The following is an 18,784-nucleotide window of genomic DNA, read 5'->3' as shown; positions in this document are numbered from 1 at the left end:
TCATCGTACATTTTGATCATATTTGCACTGACAATTTTCTTATTTATCTTGAATATTGATGGGGATATTTAGATCACACGATATAGTTTTACTCATGTTAGTTATACTACAGCTAAGTATCTTTAGCTATTCAAATTTTTACAATGGCAATTTTTGATTAACATTTTTTACTGTCAGTCATCAAAATAGCTAATGAAACGCCCAAACAGCATCATACGTCGTGATGGGTACGTAATTTTTATGTCATATTTATGTCCATACTTAGAACACTGAAAGGTTAGAATTAGTAAATAACAACTTTGCTTGAGTTGGTGTGGATCTATTAACAACTAACATTTTTTATAGTCTCAACGAATAATTAAAAAGCATCAATTTTTATTGAAAGTCATTAAGGCAATAAAATTGTATTAGCCTCTGCCTATCTATCTTGTCTTCTTAATATATGTTATGTATTTGTTGTTAAAACTTTAAGTCGGTCGATTCGTTTTCGAGAAAATTAGAAAAATCTTTGTTTATCTTAATTTGTTCAGATAGAAAACAAAAACATGAAAATATCAGTTTTTATTTCAATAAGTGTTCAAAATGTTATCCGTTAGGGTTTGCCAAATCTACAATTCGTTTATAATCTAAAACGGAAACTACCAACATAAACAACAATTCCGAAGATTAGACGTGGAAAAAACTAAATACCAACCTAATTATAGATTTGTGTGGTGAAATATTGTTTTTAAAAACAAAATATATTAAAGTACGATACAGAGTACAGTAGCTTAGGTACAATAAAAATGACTAAAACTAGAATTAACTTATATTTATAAACTAAAAAGAGCTAGGCTGGCATAAAGGTGGGCCGCTGCTGGATAGGCACTATGTGACTATGTAACTCCTCCCTCCTTAAGAAGCAAACATAATGGAATGAGTTTGCTTGGTATCTTGGAGCTCAGCTTCGGACTGGATGTCTTCAGAAGGTAGCTTCTTCTTCTGGCATCGCGTTCTGGCACAGGAAAACAATTGGCTTCTGTAGAGCAATATTAAAAGTATGATGACAAGACATGTAGTTATAATGCTTATTATCATATAGGTTGGTGAAGATTCTTCATGGATTTCCTGGATTGGGGTGAGTTGACTAGCGAAATCTTTTAGGTGGTAGACTTCTTTGAAATCTACGGTGTTGATATTGATTGCTGGGTACTTCATCGGTAGGGCGGTGGTGTCAAGATGAAGTTCTGGGAGAATTAACGGTTTTCCTTGATTTATACGAATATCGTTGATAAACTTTCTGGTTTCAATGGAGACTTCACAAGGATGTGGAATTGTAATGAGAGTTGGTGCGTTAATTGACAGGTACTTGTCTGAGCCACATTTTGTAAAGGCTTGGACCTCTTGTTCGGGAATCACCAAGACTTCAGTTCTAGTTATTTGCTCAACTAGAGGTTGTTTCAGGTGTAGATTACTAAACTGGCAAGAGGTTGGAGGTAGATTTTTCATAAGCTGGGCAATACAACTATCTTCTTCATGAAAGACTTCTTTACAGTAGAATATTCCTTCAATTTCGGGGCAAGAGTCTTTTTCATATTGGATATTGTTCTGTGTTTGTGCCACATAGGGGTATTTAGGGATGATAATGGTATGGTTTTGAGGAGTAGGATAGATATGGTGAAAGGTATATGTTTCAGGCTTTAATAAGGGTATTTGAATTGAAAATATTATCCTATCCTTTGAGAATAAAACTTGTGTTCCAATAAATTGGTAGAATGAAAGAATATTTTTAAAGTTTGGTACAGTGTCTCGATCATAATTCGCTCTCAGGTAGCTTAATGTTTTATTTAACTCGGATATAGAAATAATAGAGTTATGTAAAGAGTTCAATTTAGCAAAAAGAATGGCATCTTCTAGGTTGTCAAGAAAATTAATTAGGTTTTGACAATCCAAATTGATTTGAGAAAGCAATTCTTCGATCATAAAGTATTCATGCGCATCTTTTAAAGAGTCTTTTAAAATTTCCCAGACAAATTCAATTCCTTTTTGAAGTTTTATTTGGTTTTGTTCGATTATGGAAAGAGATTTGTTGAAGTGTTCGATAAGATGTTTTGATAATGACATTTGAACATTTAAATGTTAAATAATGTTTTTCTGATTTTGTTGTAAAGCTGTGATAGCTTGATCAAATCTTTTTCCGTCTTCAGAATCTAATGTCCCGAATAACCATTTTTCTGCGCTACCTACAATATTAAAAAGGCCTCTTTTAGCTCTTTTATGAGGGATAAGATTGTTTACTTTATTCTTAATTATATCTATTAAATATTCGGTTCTAGAAAGTAGACTTTCTGTTAGACCTTGATAAGATAAGATATGTGTGTTAGTATCGTTTTTATGTAATATGTTAGAACTTAGAATATTGAAGGAGCTAACTAGTTTTTCTAATTGTACATATATAATATCTAAATCTACATAGTGTAAAAATACGTGTTTATTATATATAATTCGTGCATGTCCTAATTCAATAGGAAGTATAGGATTCTTAATGGTTGTTAGTTGGATATCTTCACTGCTGATTAGCTGAAGTAGAAGGCCCAACGTCAATATTGTCTTTGTTAAGGTCATCATGTTCCTTCAAAGGAACAACATGTTTAGATTTTGGTTTTCTTGCAGACCCTTTATGGTAAACACCTTTTGTAGTTAATAATTTTATAGGTGTTTGATCATTTACGTTTGTTTTTACAAATTTGGGTAGTGCTTTACTACGAAATTTGGTTTTAATGTACGCTGGTTCATTAATATGATATTTAGGGGGGTCATTTCTTTTGTCATTCCGTTTGTTTATAATATTTTCTTTTATTTCTTGATTTGAATTAGAAATTCTTGCATAGAGCTAATCAGCAGTGAAGATATCCAACTAACAACCATTAAGAATCCTATACTTCCTATTGAATTAGGACATGCACGAATTATATATAATAAACACGTATTTTTACACTATGTAGATTTAGATATTATATATGTACAATTAGAAAAACTAGTTAGCTCCTTCAATATTTTAAGTTCTAACATATTACATAAAAACGATACTAACACACATATCTTATCTTATCAAGGTCTAACAGAAAGTCTACTTTCTAGAACCGAATATTTAATAGATATAATTAAGAATAAAGTAAACAATCTTATTCCTCATAAAAGAGCTAAAAGAGGCCTTTTTAATATTGTAGGTAGCGCAGAAAAATGGTTATTCGGGACATTAGATTCTGAAGACGGAAAAAGATTTGATCAAGCTATCACAGCTTTACAACAAAATCAGAAAAACATTATTCAACATTTAAATGTTCAAATGTCATTATCAAAACATCTTATCGAACACTTCAACAAGAAACTGTTTTGCAGTTTTCTTTATTATTCTGTATGTAATCAGAAATTATTATGTGATCATTAAGGTCAAAAGGATTAGTATTATTTATATGACCTTTAATAATTTCAAATGGAGTGAACTTTGTAACACTATGTATGGAGTTATTATATCCTAGTAAGGCTCTTTTTACTAGTTGTTCTGGGGTAAATTTATTTGAATCCTTAAGGCAACGATAATGTTCTATTAAAGTGGAATGAAAGCGTTCCACAGGTGAATTTAAGTTGCTGTTTTTCGCTGTAGTGTAATGGAGTTGGATTTATAAAGAGAACAGAAATCTTCAAGATCTTTATTTTTAAATTCTGTTCCTCTGTCACACGTAATTTGAAGTGGCAAGCCATGATGTGTAACAAATGTTAAAAGGTTTTCAATTACAGCTGTTCCTGTAACACTACTTAAATGGTAAGCTTGTGCATAGCGAGAAAAAGCGTCGATGATAGTAAGAAAATTATGATTATCTATTTTAAAGGTGTCGATGTGAATTTGTTCAAACGGTTTTGTTGTAGTCGGTGTTAAATTAAATTTGATTACAGGGGGATCTCTGTCATATTTATTCTTTTGGCAAATATCACATGAGTTAACGTATCTTTCTATATCCATAATCATACTAGGCCAATAAAATCTATGGCATAATGCTTTTTTCATTTCGGTTATGCCTCGATGACATGTTTTTGTGGTGTGATATAGAGTGAGTTTCATTTGTTGTTCTTCTGACGTTTCAATGTCTTGTAACATTGTTGAACATTGTACAATTTTATAGGCTGTGTTAACAAAGTAATTTTGTAAGGTTGTTGTGAAAAGTTTGCTAAATTCTTCATTTCTGAAAAACAAGGCATAAAGGTTTTTGGGATTTATGTAATTTTTCAAGAATTTAATAATGTCTCTTATAGGTTCTGTTTTTGGGAATGTTACATAATATCGAGTATTTTGAAAGATTTGTTCTACTTTACAAGTTAAGCTTAATATATCTCCTACAGTGATGACTATTTGTTTTTTATAGGTATTGAGTGTCCTTTCTGAGATTGGTAAATTAAAAATAGGGTTTTCTAATGATGTGCGCACAGTTTCGAGATCATCTGAATTCTCTTGTTCTTCCAGTGGAGTTGATGATTTTGGAATGGGTCTTTTTGAAATAGTAAAATTAGATGTTATGTTTATTTTTGGTTTCTGCATTCCTAGAATTTCGTCTAAAGTTTCTGGATCTAGGTCTGGAAGTTTTTCTGAGTGTTGTAAAAGTTCATCGATAATATCATCAATATCACCTGGATTATTATCGATTGAGGCTGTCTCTACAGCATTTAGGTCAACGGGGTTTCTAGAGAGAAAATCTGCTGCAGTATTTGATTTGCCTTTTTTATACTTAATGAAATAATCATATTCTTCAAGTTTAAGGCGCCATCGTACTAAGCGACTATTTGGTTCTTTTAAAGAAAATATCCATTGTAGCGGTTTGTGGTCTGTTATGACTGTAAATTTGTTGCCAAATAGATAAGGTCTGAAGTATTTACATCCCCAAACTACTGCGAGTAACTCTTTTTCAATTGTGGAGTAATTAATTTCCGCAGGGTTTAGCGTTCGAGATGCATAGCTTACAGGATGTCCATCTTGTGATAAAATAGCACCTATAGCATAATTAGACGCATCTGTAATAAGTTCAAAGGGTTTTTCAAAATTGGGGTAAGCTAAAACAGGTTCGGAGGTTAATATATTCTTACAGGTTTGAAAGCAATCTATGAATTCTTTAGTGTGAATTATCCTTTCGTTTTTCTTTAAGCAATGAGTCATAGGTTTGGTTAGTTTGGCAAAATTTTTGATAAATTTCCTATAGTAGCCTAAAATTCCTAAGAAAGATTTTATTTGTTTTTGAGTTTTAGGGATAGGAAATTTTTGAATAGCTTCGATTTTTTTCGGGTTTGGTTTAATGCCTTCGGGTGTTACTACGTGTCCTAAGAAATCGACTTCTTTTCTTAAAAATTCACTTTTGTCTAGTTGAATTTTTAATCCCGCTTCTCGCAATTTGGCAAATACAAGTTTTAAATTTTGAATATGTTCTTGTAGGCTTGTGCTAAAAATTATTAGATCATCAATATAAACCATGCATATTTTACGTAGCTTCTTTAAGATTTCATCCATCGCACGTTGAAATGTTGCTGGTGCATTTTTTAGTCCGAATGGCATACGAACGAATTCAAAATGGCCATCTTCCACAGTAAAGGCTGTTTTTTGAATTGAATTTTCGTCCATTTCGATTTGATGGAAACCACTTGCGAGATCTAGTGTCGTAAAGCATTGTGACCGTCCTAATTTATCTAAGATATCATTTATGTTTGGTATTGGCCATCTATAATCGATTGTTTTATCATTAATTTTCCGATAGTCGATTACTAGTCTCCATTTTCGTTTATTCGAAGCGTCAAGTTTTTTGGGCACAATCCATATTGGAGAGCTCCATGGGCTTGATGATGGACGTATTATTTCTTTATCTAACATTTCAGCTATTTGTTTCCTAACCTCATTTTTGTGAATATAAGGATATCTATAGGATTTGGTATGTATAGGTATTTCGTCCGTTGTTTTTATTTCGTGTTTAACATGTGATGTAAATGTTAATTTGTCTCCCGGTTTATGAAAAATGTCTGAATATTCTTGACATAACTTTAAAATTTCTTTTTTTTCTTCTGAATTCATGTGGTCAGTTCTAATGAAGTCCTTGATGTTACACTTTGTACTTTTACTAGTGGATTTATTGTTATTAAAAATATTATCAAAGGAAAACATTTCATAATTACCACTATTAAAAGGTTCTACTGTTAGCGGTTTTGTAAGAACAATGTCTATTGTTTTGTCCGTCTGGTTTTCAAGTTCAACAGGGGCAAAACCGTTCTCAGCATAAGATAAAATATGTGGGATAAAAAGTTCATTTATTAATCTAGGTTTTATTATTATGTCGCCTTCGTAAATGCTTACTGGAAGCCTTTTTACAAGTTTCTCGTGTGGGTTTACTGATAAAGAAAAGTTGACATCATCTGGTTGACGATAACAAAACGGAATACTAATACAGTGACCTACTAAGCCTTTATTAATAAGGTCAATGTTTAAATTTAGCTTTTTTAAGTCAGAAAGACCAATAATTTCGTCATAAAAGTCATGAAAGTCAAATAAAATACAATCTATTTCATCGTTTATATTATATTCTTTAAAAAGAGGTAATGTAGCTTGACAAAGAGTTTGTTGGCTACCTAAGGCAGTTTTGATAGTGTTTTTATTATTATATATACATTGGGGGAAATATTTTTCTGCTATTGTGGGTTTTAAGATAGATTTGCTACTGCCAGTTTTGATTAAAAGCTTAATGTTTAGATTTTTTAGTGTTACGTAGGGGAGTGAATTGTTTGATGAAATATTAATTTCTATCAACTTTGTTGATTTGTTAGATGATCCTGAGTAAAATTTTCAGAGTCTGTATTTTTAATAGAAGTATTCTGTGAGTTATTAGATTCATAATTATTATCAGAATAATAATTATAGTCATTAAAATATTCATTTTGAGAATATTCTTCTTGTTGAGAATATTCGGGTAAATATTCTTCATTATAGTCTTGATTGTAGACTTCCTCTACAATATAGTGAGGTTTTTGTTGACCTTTGTATTGTGTAAAATGATTTTTAAAATGATTTTTAGAATTAAATCTTGCACTTTGAATTGTAGGGTTTCTTGAAGTTGTTGACATTGGTTCAGGTTTAGGTAGTAAATGTTCTGGAACTTGATTAGGCTTAAAAACATTTTTTGGCTTACCAAAAACTTCTTCGTTTGTTGGTAATCTTCGTGGAGGTAAATTTCTGGGTCTTATGTCAATAGGTTGACAAGGCCATTGTGGATTAATTGAAAATTGTTTATTATTATTGAAGTTATTAGAACTATTGTTTGCAAAATGGTTATAATTAGTGGGAAAGTTACTTTGATGTGGAAACTGGTTTTGATTTGGAAAATTATTTCCAAAATTATTATTATTATAAAAAGGTTGGCTACTTCGAAATTGTCTTTGATTATTATATTTATTTTGATAATTCTTGTTTCCATTGATGCTTGTATGGCCATATAATTGTTCGAAGTTTTCGAATTCGATTACATAAGCCATTGCATCTTCCAAGGATTCTGGTTTTTTAAGATGCATGTTGTTTTTTAAGGTTCCCGTACAACCAGCAATAAATGTATTTAACGCAGTTTTATCATGATGTTTAATTTGATAGGTTTTTTCTTGTGTAGCAATTGTTACATCATTACTAATACGCTGTGCGACACTGCTTCTTAGAAGTTGTAAACGATTTCCAAAATTTAATAAGTTTTCATTTCTGAATGGTCTAGCTCTAGTGAGCTCTTGTATTAAACAATCAAGGTCTCGTCTATCTGAGAAGCATTGTCTTAAAGAATTTTTTAGATCTTCCCAATTATTAATTTCTGCTCTGTTCCCGACAAGAACTTCAGCTCTACCGATAAGTTTTTCCTGAATAGATTCAAAAATGTGTTTCATTAACTCATTATCATTAAATGGACTATAACTACAAATAATATCTTCGCATCTGGAAATGAATTTATTCAAAGTATTAACATCACCATCATAAGGTTTAATGTTATCTAACCGCGATTTAAATAGTTCCCAATTCATTTTGGGTTTCTCAGTATTGTTTGATGCAGTATTCATATTGTTTATATTAATATTATGTAATAGGTTTACCAACTCTCCTAATTCTGTATCAGAATCAATATCTGACATTAAAAATTATAAATAAAAAATATGAAATTATTTTTTATAAATACTATAAAAATAAAAATTGTTTTCAAAATAAAATTATTTTCAAAATATAAATATTCGAAAATCATAAGATTAATTGTGATCGATTCACTGAACTAAAATTACGAACTTTCTTAAAATTAAATGCAATTAATTTGCTAAATAAAATTAGTTTTATGTACGATACAAAAACTAATGAAATTAATACGTGCAATTCGTAGAACCTAAAATTATCCCTATTAAAACCTTAAACAGAGGGTGGAATAGGGGCAAAAAGGATGTGACACTAACCTTTTCCGATTCTGTATTGCCTGCGCCTCTGCACCACTTTCAGCACCACACTGGTTCTTTCGGATTGCGTCTAAAGGGTTGAAACCACCACGGTGAAAGTTTTTATCGTAACGACAAACACGTACACCGGACACAATCCTACCGACTGCGCCAATTATAGATTTGTGTGGTGAAAGATTGTTTTTAAAAACAAAATATATTAAAGTACGATACAGAGTACAGTAGCTTAGGTACAATAAGAATGACTAAAACTAGAATTAACTTATATTTATAAACTAAAAAGAGCTAGGCTGGCATAAAGGTGGGCCGCTGCTGGATAGGCACTATGTGACTATGTAACTACCTGAATTTTTTTCCGCATTCTTTTCATCAACACAGATATCCTGGGCGAACTGTATTTATTGTTATACCTGCTTAGTTATTTATAGTTGCTAAGGAAAATAAAGAATTTATTTTGCCGTTAGTTACATTTGTAACACTCTTGGAATAGTGAAAACTAATTTGTTGAATTGAAGATTTTACTTCCAAAATGGTTTACACACTAGCCGAAAGAGTGGAAATTATTCTAATTTATGTTGCCCAAAATCAATGTGCTCGGCAAACTGCCGTCACGTTTAACGCCAGACATCCGGAGAAGATAACTTCGCATAGGTATGCTTTGGACCTTGTTACTAAGTTTACTGAAACTGGATCTTTTGCAAATAAAAAACGTGATCATCGTCGAATTTTAGATGAAGCCGCTCAAGTTGAAGTTTTGGGTCATTTTGGAATAAATCCTAATACTTCGTTATGCAAAATTGTTGCTGCCACTGGTATTTCATTAGGCTCTGTTCACACAGTTACCAAACTTCATAAATTTAATCCATCCGTCCGAAGACGATTTCGATAGGCAAGTTGAGTTTTGTGAAAAAATGGTTGAAGCGATTAATGATAATAACATTCATGTAAAGAATATCTGCTTCAGCGATGAATGCACATTTTATCTAAATGGATTTATTAATAAGCATAACTGTAGATATTGGAGCAATAAAGAAGGGCATACCTAGTACCCTCAAAAAATTAATGTATGGGCAGGCATTTTAGGAAATAAAATCATTGGGTCATTATTTATTAACGGAAATTTAAATGGAGACATTTATTTGGATATGTTGGAAAATACCATCAATCCGCTTATCACTGAATCCATTGAAAACCAAATCGATGATGATGGAAACCCTATACTTGATGAGGCTGAAATATATTTCCAGCCAGACGGTGCTCCTCCTCACTATCTTCTTCTCGTTCGGCAATGGCTAGATGACGAGTTTCCAGATACATGGATAGGGCGAAGGAGGCCTATAGAATGGCCTGCTAGATCTCCTGATATAATACCGTTAGAGTTTTTTCTATGGGGTCATTTGAAATCTATTGTGTTTACTCTCCAACCTGAAAGTTTGGATGAACTTCGTCAAGGCATCATCGACAGCTGCCATGATATCCCACAACATGTTTTTGAAACTGTCCGTCAGGAATTTGAACATCGCCTATATCATTGTTTGGCCAAAAACGGGGAACATTTTGAACACTTATTGAAATAAAAACTGTCAAAATAAAAGACTTTGAAAGAACTTTTAAACAAGCTATTACTTCATACCCCTTGCCATTTAAAATTTTTAAGGGGATGATCCTGAAGGGCAATGGGTGAAAGGGGGGTGACGTAATTTTAGGTTAGAAAGTTGTTTCCCTTGACTAACCTTTTGACGTATTTCGGCGTTTTTTTTAAACAGTGGTTTTCGATAAATCCGTGGTGGGAAGTTTTCAAATGAACAAACTATATATGTGCGTGCTTTTTACATTTCAATGGAATGTAAATTTATATTTTATGAATTTATTTTTAATTTTTTTATTTGACGTATACTATAAGTGGTTCTGTAGTTAACATAAAAGAAATATAAATTATTTCGATTCAAAAATATTTTCGTTGGTAAAAGTTTATATTTATGTTTAGATTCAACGACCTATAATTTTTAAATCAGCCTTATGGGTTAAATTAAATCCTAAGTTAATTTAAAATTTTTTCCTCATGAGTTGAAAGTGCCCGAGTTAAATGAAGGATCATAATATATGCTTCATCTATAATTGGCAATTACGTACGAAAAAAATATATTAAAGAAAATTCAAGTGCTAGATAATAATCTAAAAATTACTTTGAAGAAATTGATTTAACTCATTAAGATACTCACTATATTCATGCTCAGATGATCCATTTCATTGTCTTAAACACTTAATTTTAAATATTTTTTTACGTACATAAAGAAACCATTGATTTCAAACTCAAAAACTTAAGTACAAATTGGTTAATAAACATTAATTTCATCTAAAACGATGAGACTTGTTATATACAAAATCTCTTTGTTATTTACCCACGTTACCCCCAAACAAAAGCGCAACTTTATATATTAAAGTTCTTTGACTGTTATAGGTAACTTACCTAAAAGTTGCGACGTTATAACCGGTAGATCCCTCCTGCCTTTCATATTATTATTCTGATGAAGCCGAAGCGAATCTGATATGCATTAAGTGGTTTAGTTACTGGTCTCATTGTTTTCCACCCTGAATTGTATTCATCCCCATTTAGTTTATAATGAAGGAATCAAGATTTTCTTATTATGTTGCAAGCTATAGATGGAAATTAGGAGTTAATTAGAATCAAATTTGAGGGTTACAAAAGATGATAGAAAGAACTTAAGGATATTATATAGTGCTTATGCTGGCAACAAATCAAAATAAGTGTTATTTATAGGGTACGCCTTAATTAACCCTCTACTGCATGAATTTTCCGAAAAAAAAATTTTTTTCTGGAAAAAATATATTTTTATGCTGTATATCTTATTTTTCGACGTATACGTATTAAAAACATTTTTTTTGTTTTATTTTTAGCCAAAAAAAGAAATGTTCCCGAAAGGGAACATTATGGATTAATTTTATATAAAGGTAAGTAAAAATAATTTTAATTCTTATGTAAGTATAATATTTTAGGAAGTATCTAATTTAACGAAACAGTTTTGTTTTGAATTACAACAAAGATGAACCTTACATTTTAAATATTTAACTCTTGATTTGCCGTTACATTGTGGAAATTTACATCTCTCCCTTTCCACTGTCCAGTTTGGCCAATGGCCAATACTATCTAATTGAATTGTCCTGGATGGTTCAGCTTCTTGGCATCTTCTTTTTGGTATAGGTAGAATTTCATTACTTGGTCGTCCCCTTTTATGACTATTTGGAAAGCCTCTATTGCACAACTGCATAGCAAGTTCAGTTTTGAAAGTCAAAAGTGGTATAATATTGCTTTCTTGTCCAAGTTGTTTTTAAATTTTTTTATCTAATATCCAGGCATTTACGGCAACCACGTCAAGCATATGATAAAATATTCTATGGTACCATTTGCGACTCTTCATTTTTATAGGGTAAAGGCCAAGTAACGAATCCTGGAGATCCACTCCCCCCATGTGTTTATTATAAACTCGAACAATATCGGGACAATCAATTTCCTTTTTAGTATTCTCGGTTTTGAAAAATCTTTTTACTTTTCTAACAGGTTCCGTACCGCAATAGGACGAAGCCAAGGTAACAATTTTATTGTCATACCACTGAACTACTCTTATTTCAGATTTTCCCAAAGTTACTGACTTTTCTTCTATTGTCCCTCTTCCGTTTGTTTTCATTTGTTTTTCGGTTTTGGGATTGAAATTTTTAAGGCGGTTCTGTCTAATAGTGCCGACACTTTAAATACTTTTATCCGCTAAGTAAGCTATAAGAGGTAGTGAACAAAAATAGTTATCATAATAAATTTTATGATTTATGTTTGGAGGAACATCTCTGCATAATCGAACAATAACGTTACTTGCTGCTCCTAAATTTGGCTCTCCTTGTATGATCTGCGTTGCATCCTTATCTCCATAAAGCTCAAAGTTATATGAAATTCCTGAAACTCCAGAAAGTACCCACATTTTGTAGCCCCATTTATGAGGTTTCTTCGGGTTATAGGTTTTTAGACTAATCCTTCCTTTGAACGGTATTATTTGTTCGTCGCACGACAAATTTTCTTCCAGAGGCAATTTTTTACAGGCAATTTTTATTTCATCCAGAACTGGCATAATTTTATCAATACTTTTATCACTTGTCAAATTATCTGCAAAGTGGATATTTTTTTTTAGCCTTTCGAAGCGGTTTACGGTCATTACATCTGCAATTTGCGGAAATCGAGTGTTTGGGGACCAATGTCTTGTTGTGGGTTGTCGAACGAGAGATGACCAATAAATAATTCCAACAAATCGTTGTAGTTCCTTAACTCCTGTTGTGAAAGGTACATTTGGATTTTTTTGTACACTGTACAGGCAACTTTGGCGAGCAGTTTCTTCAAAAAATTCTTCGGAAAGAAAAAAAGAAAACAATTTATACGGAGTATTCAGTTGCAAAATTGAATCAGGCAACTGTTCACTTCCAAGAAATTGTGTGTTTAGTTCATCTGTTTGGCTGCGTGTCTCTGTCCATTTTATTTGAGATATATCTATATAATTTAGACGTTGTCGTAAGACGGACAATGGTATGTTGTCATCTGGTTCTTCATCGCTGCTAGTAGTGTATAAATCTTCATTTTCTGGCTTAGGGCTCTCCCGAATTTCGTCTTCAGAAAGTTCCGAATCTTCGCTTTCATCAGGAATATTCCTCACGTGAAAAACGGGTTGAAGTTTTTTTCCATAAAAATTTTTGGTACTTATTGGCGTAAAGTCATCTGGATCCATTCTGAAAAAAAAACAATAATTTAGCTAAAAAATATACTTGTCAAAAAAAAACAAAAATATCTAGTACCGAAGTAATTTCTACGCATAATGTTCCCGGATGGGAACAAAAATATAAATATGTTTTTTATTACTTTATTTTCAAGAAGTATTTGAAATAAATGTACCTTATACTAATTTATATACTACAAAATGATATTTTAAAAAAATAGTAATTATTACTTATCTAAAAATATAATTATTTACCACTAAAACTCGCACAAAAACGTTACGTCTCGTCAGAACAGTAGAAACCAAAATATGGAATATTTTGTCTTGGCCTACCATCTAGTGGGAGAATGACAAAGTTTTAAATAATAATGTTCCCCAGAAGTCACTCCATGCATAAAAACAATATTTTGTAAGTTTTATTTAATAGAAATTATTGAAAAATGATATTGTTCCCGTTTGGGAACAAAATGCAATAGAGGGTTAAAAGAAACAAGAACAATAATATGAGTTTCTCTAAATCCCCGGGTCTAAATTAGAAACATCGATGTTTATCATTGAATAAAAAATTACATTTTTAATAAGCCGCCATTTTGAAACGGGTAAGAATAAAGTAAATAGTCCTTCCGAATCCAACGAGACCATCCGCAAAGACGTAGCTCTCATAGTAGCCGAGATATCGCATTTTTAGGGCCCATTTTTAGGCTGAAAAACGAGAGCGAAAAATGACTTGTTCCGAATTTTTAAAATGCTCGCATTGCCTTAGTTCGGCTCGAATCCCGTTATAACACAGTGTTTTCGTAATGTAGGTGATGGGAGCAAGCCGCTGGTATGTTGTTGGATCAATTGCAAATTTTTTTTTTGAGGTTCGTCCATTATACTTGAGTACACCTCAGCCTAAAGGCTTATTGTGCTCACCCCGATATATATATAGTCTACGGCAGCGTTACTCAAAGTGTGCTCCGCGGAGCTCCGGTGCTCCGCTCTCGCGCTGGCTTAAAGGTGTTGGAAAAAATGTGGTTCGCTTGTATGATGCGTCAAATTCAAATCAAGGTGATATGACGGCGTCAAGTTCTAGTTTTATGATTTCAAGTTCAAGTAGTAAAACATCTAATGACACACTTAAGGTGAAAAAACGAAAGTATGATGAATCATACAATAATCTTGGTTTTGTTGATTCCAATGGCTCGTACTTTATAAAATTTCCAAACTTGTCCACAACTTTTTTTCTATTAAAGATAGAGACTTGATTCAAAAACTGATAGATATTGAAGCTTATGGATGATTACGTTTGTCTCCCCTTAACTCACTATCCTAGAAAAAAAAACAACTTTTACCAAATACAAACTATTTATTGAACAAGTCCTTAAATACAAATACTTTGGTATAACCTAGATGATCTCTCAAACGTCTCAAGCCCCTAGCCGATAACAAATTATCATTAAATTTACCGTCAAAAAAATTGAATACAAAAGTCTTTTAAGGCAGTACCGTCGTCATCCCGGTGTCTTTCCCCCGTAAAAATAAATAAAACGAAAAAAAAAACCGAATAATTTAGAAACATTTGCGGTGTACGATGCCGGGGCCGGACTCGTCGTATTCCTGCTTCGAGATCCACATCTGCTGGAAGGTGGATAGGGAGGCCAGGATCGAGCCACCGGTCCATACGGAGTATTGCCTCTCGGGGGGTGCGATGATTTTAATTTTAATGGTTGACGGAGCCAAGGCGGTGATTTCTTTTTGTATACGATCGGCGATACCGGGGTACAAGGTGGTACCTCCGGACAACACGGTGTTGGCGTACAAATCCTTGCTGATATCGACGTCGCACTTCATGATCGAATTGTAAACGGTTTCGTGGATACCGCAAGATTGCATACCCAGGTACGAGGGTTGGAATAAGGCCTCTGGGCACCTGAACCTTTCGTTTCCAATGGTGATCACTTGATCATCGGGCAGTTCATAACTCTTCTCTAGGGAGGTGGAGTTGGCTGCCGTCGCCATTTCTTGCTCAAAGTCCAGGGCGACGTAGCAAAGTTTTTCCTTAATATCGCGTACGATTTCACGCTCTGCCGTGGTGGTGAAGGAGTAGCCCCTCTCGGTGAAGATTTTCATCAGGTAGTCAGTCAAATCGCGCCCTAAGTGAGTGAGTTTAAAGTTGAATACAGGGTGATTGACTTTGTATATGGAAAACGGAACAGAGCATTTTCCTAAAAGTTTGGAAGCCATGGTAATAGACAATGCTCTATTCTAAAATATTTTAAGCACTGCATCGTTGCCAGTTCTATAGAAAAATGGCAACACTTTCTTTTTTAATGGAACATCAAAACAGGTAATAACTCGTAGACGTAACTCTTATTTACTGCTGTTACGTACACTTCTTCCTTTATATTATTTCGTCCAGGCATTTGATGAAGTAATTTTTTATTGTATTTGCAAGCATTAACAGTCAAATGTCAAGCATTCAAAGTCGTTTTCTATGCAATTTCAGGTAGCTGAATTCATTTTATACTTATTCCAGGCATTCCAAGTCATTATCCATTTGATTTCTGATATTTGAAGTTAGTAGGTTGTAGGCTTCTTCCAGGGCTTGAAAGTAATTTACATCTCAAGTAATGTTACGCTTCTTCCAAGCTTTATTCAGGAAATTTTTTTTTTATTTTTAGACATTTTAAGAAGTGTTGCAAGTAATATTTTGGAAAATTTGTCATTGCAAGATTTCCGTACTTGTTGATTTTAACTTGACGGTGTCTCGCCTCACTGTAGAGACAGTGTAAGAAGAGAACATGTTTGATGGTAGATTGTTTGGCCGTATGGGACCATGAGATTGGCCGGAGAGATCGCCAGATCCGACAACCCTTGATTTTTATTCAGTGGGTGTATTTTTTTTTCAATTACGAAATTACTTTAAATCCTTGAAGAAGCTTCCTACAATAACTTGCTTGAAAACAACTGAAAGTAGCTTCAAATACCGGAAATCAATTAAAAAATTACTTTAAGACCTTGGAGAAGGTTAAAATGACTTCAAACGCCTGTAATTAACTAAAAAATAACTTTGATTCCCATGAAACAAGTATGAAATGGCCTAAGATCCCCGGAATCAAGTAGAAAGTTACTTTAAATACTGGAAATCAAATAAAACATTACTTAAATGTTCCGGAAATCAACTACAAAATTGTCGGAAATCAAATCAAAAATTATATCCTGGATAGAGATTTGATTCAAAGACTGACATGTGAACCAACTTAAATAGAAATTATTCCGCGCTATCGCTGAAGAGCTTATAAAACCATGTGTAGTAGACATAACAAAATGTATGCTCGACGAAAAATCTGTAAAGCATCTTTCTACAGTGCCGCTTTCGAACGATACAGTTACGCGCCGAATTGGGGATATCGCAGCAAACATAAAATAAGAACTGGTTTCACGGCTTCAAAATAACAAATTCGTCTTGCAAATGAATGAGTCGCCTGATGTTGCTGGACTGGCCATCTTGCTAGTAATTGTGCAATATCCATATAAATATTCACTCGAAGAAGACTTGCTTATGTGCTCATCGCTGCCTACTAACACAACCGGAGAAGAAATTTTTAACACGATTAACATATTTTTTGATGAAAACCAACTCGATTGGAATGATTGCATTGATATTTGTACCGATGGAGCCAAGGCAATGACAGGTAGAACAGCAGGAGCAATATCACGAATAAAAATGAAAGCGCCAAATTGTAGTTCCAGCCACTGCATCCTGTATAGACAATCACTCGCGGTTAAGAAAATGCCACCAAAACTAAAATTGGTTCTTGATGAGTCAGTAAAAATAATTAATTTTGTCAAGTCACGTCCACTACAATCCCGATTGTTCTCAATATCATGTGAAGATTATGGTAGCGATCATAAAACACTATTGCTCCGTACTGAAGTGAGATGGTTGTCTCGGGGTAAAACTTTGACAAGGCTTTTTGAACTAAGAACGGAATTAGAAGCTTTTCTTACAGATGTTCCTTTTAACTTAAAACACTGTTTGTCCGATAAAAGCTGGTTATTTAGACTAGCATTTTTAGCAGACATGTTTGGAAAACTTAACGAATTAAACCTGTCACTATAAGGAAAACAGACAACAGTTTTCAGTGCTAACAACAAAATAACTGCCTTTAAAAGAAAATTAGATTTTTGGATTACTTGTTTTGGTAAGAGAGAAATCGAAAGCTTTTCATTGCTAAGTGAGTTCCTTAGTCACCATAGTCTTAGTGATACAGAAAGATTTCAAAATGAAATATTTATTGAATTGGTGTAATACCTCAATGGTCCGCAAGGGACTGTTGAATATTACTTTCCTGAAGAATAGAATACAAAACTGAAAATAAACTCATGGATGCAAACCCTTTTTTATCTAAATTGCAGAAGCCTGAAAATATGTCAAATCAGATCTATGAATCATTTCTAGAAATGACATCAGATACAAGCATGTAATCATTGCTCAAAACAATAACACTAATTGATTTTTGGTGCAGGATTCGTGATGAATATCCACAACTTGCCACAGAAGCTTTGAATGTTCTTCTGCCGTTCCCAACAACGTATTTGTGTGAAACGGGATTTTCAGCATATACAGCTACAAAAACAAAATACCGCAATAGACTGGATGCCAAACCAGACATGAGAATTCAACTTTTTTTTATCAAGCCTGACATTACCCAGTTGATGAGGAATAAAAAATAATTACATGCCTCGCATTAAATGAACTTAGTGTTATCATTTGCTTACTAACTCACTACTTACTATATCTATCTTTTTTTGTATGATTGTTAATAAACAAATCACATATAACTGCTTTTGCTTTCAGTTCATAGTTTCCGTTAAAAATTTAGTTTTTTAAAAGGGTTCCGTCACGAAAAAAGTTTGAGTCACACTGGTCTAAGGTATCTCTTTTTTTGTTTTCATTGTTATCAGAAATTCACTTGGATTCGTTAAAAAATAACTTTTTTGAAATGAATGCATGTATAGATTAATCCTTAGGTACACTCTTTCTTATATGATATTTTATTGAAACTATAGTTATTAAGATATTAAATTTCTATGGTTTACTTTGGAAAATTTATTTATAATGCTTAGTTAAATTATTATACCTACTACTTCTTACAAGATTAACTTGATTGGGTTTTTTCGTATGTAATTTACTTTTCAAGTATGGAATTAACTTTTACATCTGGAGTATACAAAAGCTTGTTGTTCGTAAATTATGAATGTTGGTAATACACAGATTTATTTTGGCTACTTTAATGTTCGTTCTTTAAGTAAGAATTTAGATCTTTTCTCGGAGATAATCGTGGAACATTCTTTTGATATTTTGCGCCTCTCGGAAACATGGCTAAAACCTGAATCCTAGTTTTCAGATTGATGGATATAACTTTATAAGAAGAGATAGAGATACAATAGTAAGCAGTGTGAGATTCTTTATTAAAAATTATATTAAGTTCTCGGTATTGGAGTTCAATAATTCATATTAAAATTCCCAACTCGAA

The 18,784-nt window shown here is 32.8% G+C and overlaps 1 protein-coding gene across 1 annotated transcript; it reads right to left on the bottom strand.

The window, feature by feature from the left end:
• Window positions 1–14,683: 14,683 nt before the first annotated feature.
• On the bottom strand, window positions 14,684–15,407 carry LOC126734010 (actin, clone 211-like). The gene has a single exon (XM_050437523.1). It carries the CDS (start codon window positions 15,372–15,374, stop codon window positions 14,814–14,816), a length of 561 nt encoding a protein of 186 aa, XP_050293480.1. The 5' UTR covers window positions 15,375–15,407; the 3' UTR covers window positions 14,684–14,813.
• Window positions 15,408–18,784: the final 3,377 nt, after the last annotated feature.

The sequence above is a fragment of the Anthonomus grandis genome, chromosome 1 (genome assembly GCF_022605725.1).
Source record: "Anthonomus grandis grandis chromosome 1, icAntGran1.3, whole genome shotgun sequence".
NCBI lineage: Eukaryota > Metazoa > Arthropoda > Insecta > Coleoptera > Curculionidae > Anthonomus > Anthonomus grandis.
This window is presented reverse-complemented; position numbering and strand designations above follow the sequence as displayed.

Coding starts and splice junctions, on each gene's coding strand:
- LOC126734010 (XM_050437523.1), bottom strand. CDS start 15,374: ATGAAAATCTTCACCGAGAGGGGCTACTCCTTCACCACCACGGCAGAG.